General features: G+C 50.8%; 1 protein-coding gene across 1 annotated transcript in view; it reads left to right on the top strand.

The window, feature by feature from the left end:
- SDK2 (sidekick cell adhesion molecule 2) overlaps positions 1 to 5,617 on the top strand; it is a 318,487-nt gene that overhangs the window by 135,947 nt on the left and 176,923 nt on the right. The window contains exon 2 of the mRNA XM_037741077.1: positions 1,001 to 1,160. Coding sequence (XP_037597005.1) covers positions 1,001 to 1,160 — 160 coding nt within the window. The remainder of the gene's footprint in view (positions 1 to 1,000; positions 1,161 to 5,617) is intronic.

Genomic DNA, 5,617 nt, shown 5'->3' with positions numbered 1-5,617 from the left:
CCCCCAGAACAGCCTGGAACATAACAGGTGCTGTCATCTTTGTGGATATTGTTACCAGATGCTGCCTTCTGCCTCCCGGCCCCACCCCTTCCATAAAAAGGCAGACGTCTCTGAGACGGCTTAGAGCCCCTCCCCTTTCCTCCGTCTCCCCTATCCTTCCATCGGCTCCCTTGTGCATTCACATCCACCCTCTCCCCAACTGACCAGGAGGGCAGAGACCCCATTTCCATCTAGAGCAGCCCACGGAGCAGTCTCATGGAGTCTGGGGCGAAGTTCACTGTCTCTGTCGAGAGAACTGTGGTGGGGCGGGGAGGTCTATGAGGCTGTCTGCTCAGAGGATGAGGGTGACTGCCTAGAGAGGGAAGCCACCCTTCTGCCCCTCACTCACCATCTGGGCAACCAGGCAGCCATCCTGGAGTGAATGGAGAAGTAGAGGCAGGCTGGCCCAGGGCCCAGGATGGAAGGAGCAGGCAGCAGTGGTCATGGGGCCTCACTGGAGGACTGTGCTCGACGTCTTTAAGGACTTCCCCCAGCCTTGGGGAGCAGGACTCAGGAGACCCTCTACCCGCTATGGCCCATGTGAACCCACCTCCCTGTTCTCCTTATGACATTGATATTCCCTTTGGCTGAGCCGCAAAAAGTGCCCCTCTTGCTTCCTGCCCTGGAGGGAGAACCTGAGAGCATAGTGGATGGGATGGAAGCACAGCTGGGAGAGAATGATAGAAGGTGCTGGAGTGTGGGCTGGCAGCAGGGCAGTATCCTAGCGTGGTCTGGGGAGGCAGGAGGCAGGGCTCTGGTTGGCAGATGTGGGGGACTCATGCTGAAGACCAAGCCTTGGAGTCAGACTGACCCAAGTTCAAGTCCCTCCCAGCCACCGGACCTTGGGAAAGTTAGCTGGCTGCACCTGCTCCATCTGCCTAGGGGCGTTAGGTTCCTAAATGAGCCAGGGCACACAGGTGAGCAGGTGATCACCGGCAGCTTTGTCTCCCTGTTTCTGCAGATGACGTGTCCCCCTATTTCAAGACGGAGCCTGTGCGGACACAGGTGCACCTGGAAGGAAACCGCCTGGTGCTCACGTGCATGGCCGAGGGCAGCTGGCCGCTGGAGTTCAAGTGGCTCCACAACAACAGGGAGCTGACCAAGTTCTCCCTGGAATACAGGTAACCTGCGCCGTCCGCCTCCTCCTGGCTGCCGGGGCCACTGCCCTGCCTTGAAGAGGGCAAGGTGGGGAGGGGGTTTGCCTGACAGTGTGGGTGCCTGGAGTTCCGGGAGTGGGTGGCAAAGGCAGCCCTGCCCCGAGGTGAGATGGCCCCACCTTGCTGACCCTGCAGAGGATGGTTGGTTGGTGGACCAGGGGCACTGCCCGGACGGTGGTCTGTACTGCAGTGCACAGGAGCAGAGGTGGTGACGGGGCACAGGGGCTCACTAATAGCAGCGGTGGCTGTGAGGACTGTGACCCCCTCCTCACTCTCTCTAACCCTGCCATCTCCAGGGGGCTCTTGTTGAGGGGCCTGGGTCCAATGGAGGGGTGGGGTCTGCAGCAACCTAGGATCAGTGAAGGAGGGAACATCTATTTGGGGGCAACTCAGGTGAGACACGGAGAAGGCCCACCCAGGGCCTCTGGGCTTCTCTTCACTTCCTATCTGTGCCCACGCAATGGAGCTCTTCAGCCTGACTGGCCTTTCCCTGCTGAGACACTGCCAGGTAGGGGGACAGAAGAGCTGAGAGAGCCTGGGGTCTCGGCAAGGGTGGACCTGCCGCCAGCAGGAAAGTAGCCCCTCGCCCAGGCCACCCCAGCCTTCAGCCTTTCCTGCTGCCACAGACTGGGGTGGGCTCCCCCTCCTTCCTGCTTTCATCCTCCCATCTCTGCCTTTTTTATTGGCTCCAACCCTGTGGCTGGTGATTAATCCCAGGGCCTGATGTGCATAATCGGTTTTGTTGGGGAAACAAGATTGTCTTGCCCTGGGGATGTTGATACAAATCTGGCAGCCTGGGATGGGAATGCAAATAAGAGGAGGGGGTTTAATTGCTTGAAGATCTGTCCTTCAGGAGAACCAGCCTTTGGGGAGCATGGAGGCCTGAGTTTGGAGTGATCCCCCACCCCAGTCCTTCTGCCCTAACCCTGGACTGAATGGGCTGGTGTAGGGTGACCACACTGGTAAAAGAAAGCCCAAGACAGGGGACCCTCTCTCCACCTACAGAGGGACACCTGGACAAGCAAGCAAGAGGTCTTGCAGGGCTGGCCACTCGGGGCCTTCGGTTCTCCAGGAAGCCCACAGGGAGACCAGAAGGCTCTCCCTGAGCAGTCCCTGCTGTGGTTTTCAGTTAGGGGTCAGAGCCTCTCCTGGCCACCATCAGGAAGTTGTGACTGTCTCGATGAAGAGCCCCTGCATCTCCTTAGACTTTGGACATGCTCAAGTGGGTCACCAAGAGCTTGGGATGGGATACCACACATGCAAGTGGTGCCGGACCCAGCTTGCCCTTGACTTCTTCCAGCAGGGAGCTGAAAGCAGGATCCAGGAGGGGCGGAGGAGAGTTGCTTTCTTATCTGGTTCAGAACCACTCTCCTGGGGCCCTGGCACTGCTAGGATGCGAGGGTGGGTGATAGATACACAGAAGCAGGTTCCAGCTCAGTGGAGGGACCAGATGCAATGGGCTGCCTTTGGAAATAGCCCTTGTCCCTGCAGGCATTCAGGGGGTGGATGGGGTCCAGCTATTGACGATGATGGTGATGATGATGATGGAGTGGATGGGGTCCAGCTATTGATGATGATGGTGATGATGATGATGATGGAGTAGACAGGGTCCAGCTATTGAGGATGATGGTGATGATGATGATGATGATGATGGAGTGGATGGGGTCCAGCTATTGATGATGATGGTGATGATGATGATGATGATGGAATGGATGGGGTCCAGCTATTGATGATGATGGTGATGATGATGATGATAGAATGGATGGGGTCCAGCTATTGATGATGATGGTGATGATGATGATGATGATGATGATGGAGTGGACGGGGTCCAGCTATTGACGATGACGATGATGATGATATGAGACGATAATAGCAATCATAGACAATGAAAAAGAATATATGATATGTCAGACATGATGATGTCACTCTGTGACTATCTCATTTAATCCTGCCCACAATCCTATGAATAGTTTCAGTTATTTCCCCCATTTTACAGATAAACACACTGAGGCTCAGATAAGTTAAACAAATCACCTAAGGTCAGATGGTTGAGATGGGCTTCAAATATAAGTCGTCTGACAGCAGAGTGGGAATTTTTTACCATCCACCACACTGCCTCTCATTGAAGAAGGATTGCTGCAATTGCTTCCTTAATGTGTATCCTAAGCAATCTTTCTGCCAACTGTGGTCTGCAAATTGTAGAATACAAAGCAATAGAGAGAATGCAAATATTCCATTTTATAGCTATGCTGAGTGGAAGTCATTCAGGGGAAATAGATGAACGTGCACTTGGGAAACTCATCCCTTTGCCTCCTTGCCCCCAAGCTTGTTGGCTCTGGAGGCCTGGGGGCAATGCTGTGCCTGAATACAAGTCTGATCAGGATTTTCCTTTAATAAAAAACTTGTTGTAACCTCGAGGTCAGGTCTGCACTCCTTAGAAGGGCCTTAGAATTCTTCCTGGTCTGCTCCTGATGGCATAGCCTCGCCTCCTGCCACTCCCACCACACCAGACCATCATGGTCTCAGGACTGTTCCCTGCACATTCCCTCTTCTTGGACTTTGTCCATAGTGTCCTATCCCCTCCATGGGAATATTTCCCCTTTTGGAAACTTCTCTCTCCTGCTGGGCCCAGCTCAAATTTCTTCTCTTTTAGAAAACCTTCACTGATAATGCATGTGTTCTTAATCTCTCTTTCTCTCTCTCTTTCTCTTCCCCCCCGTCACACACACACACACACACATACATACATACATACATAGACACACACACACTGCTCCATCTCCTCTGTCCTTTGTGGCTGTCCACAAAGTATGGCCTTACGCATCCCCTGACACCTTTTTTGCCTTCTCATTATTTGCAGAGGAGACCACAGGTGCACCACAGAACTGAAGTCAGCACTTCCGGAACCTTGGCAGTTCCTGGAACCTCAGGACTTAGAACCAAGAGCCAGGCCCTCTTCCCTCCAGGTCGCTCAGCTATGCCCACCTGTGGGTTCATACTTCATGAAGTCATGAGTGACACTGAAAAGTTCAGTGTAGCTCACAGGCTACAGCTGCCTGATTTCTGGGTAGAAGGAACGTCTCTGGAAGTTTCACTTAGAAAGTCCCAGGGAAGGATTCTGATTGGCCCAGCTCAGATCATCCCTGACCAGTCATGGTGGGCAGTAGCATGGAGCACCCTGATTGGCCAGGCCTGCCTCATGTGTCTACTCCAGGGCTTGAGACACCAGGATTGGCAGCCCCCACACTGCAGCCACGTGGTAGGGAAAAAGGGTGAAAGTTGTTAACACAAAAAAGAGAAAAGGTGGTGGATAGATAGAAGTCACCTGTGTCCCTGGCTCATAGTAGGTGCTTCTTCTTTTCTTCTTTCCTTTAATTTGAATTTTTTAAATCTCGGTAAAATCATTAGTACCATAGACATCTGTATACGTGTACCATTACAATTGCTAACATTTTTCTCATTTGCACTCTCTTACTGTCTCCCTACACAGGTATACACATGCACTATTGTGTATGTGAACTATTTTTTTTTTTTGAACTATTCAAGGATTCGCTGTAGACATAATGTCACTTCATTCCTAAGTAATATTTCCTGAAAGCAAGGCATTTGCCTGCAGAACCGGGCACGACAGAATTTTCACAGCTGGGAAATTTAACGCTGGTATGATACTGCTGTGTGAAACAGTCTATATTTGAGTGTCTCCATTGGATCTGATGGACATACCTTTATCCCAGAGTCCTTCATGGCCATTGTTGTTGTTCTTGTTCAATGCCGGACCTAATCGGGGACTACACATGGCCGTTAGCTGTCGTGAGTCTTGATATGCCTTAAATCTAGAACTATTCCTTGTTGTTTCTTTCCTACCTTTCATGGCTTTGGTATTTTTGAGAGTCCAGCCCATTTTGCAGAATTTCTCTCAATGTGGGTTTGTCCAGTCATGTCCTCATGATTCAACTCATGTTAAGGCTTTTGGGAACAATATTTGTAGGTATGTATCCTTGATGCTTCATACTAGAAGGCGCCTGATGACAATTTGCCCCGTTATTGGTGGTGTTAGGTTTGGTGAACTGGTCAAGGTGATGTCCCCCAGATTTCTCCATTATCAGAAGGTTGAAGTATCTTCTTCCCTTTGTTATTGATGAATGGCCTATAGAGTGATAGCTTGGGATGGTGTGAATAATCTCCTTCCCAGGATTCTCCCAGCCAGTGGCTTCATATCCATTGATGAGTCCCACCTGAATCAGTTATTACCTTGGTGGTTATGATAAGGAGATTTTCTTGTATTCCTTTTAGGTGGCATTCTTTTGTAAACAGCTTTCCTTTCTGACCCCCTTTAAAGCAATTTAGCATCAATATAAACTCACCCATTCTCTTTTTTTATTCAATGTGGTTTTGTTTTTTTTTTTTTTTTTTTTTTTTTT

The sequence above is a fragment of the Cebus imitator genome, unplaced genomic scaffold (genome assembly GCF_001604975.1).
Source record: "Cebus imitator isolate Cc_AM_T3 unplaced genomic scaffold, Cebus_imitator-1.0 Scaffold93, whole genome shotgun sequence".
In the NCBI taxonomy this organism is placed as follows: domain Eukaryota; kingdom Metazoa; phylum Chordata; class Mammalia; order Primates; family Cebidae; genus Cebus; species Cebus imitator.
Note: the sequence above shows the minus strand (reverse complement) of the source record. Positions and strands in the feature narration are given on the sequence as shown.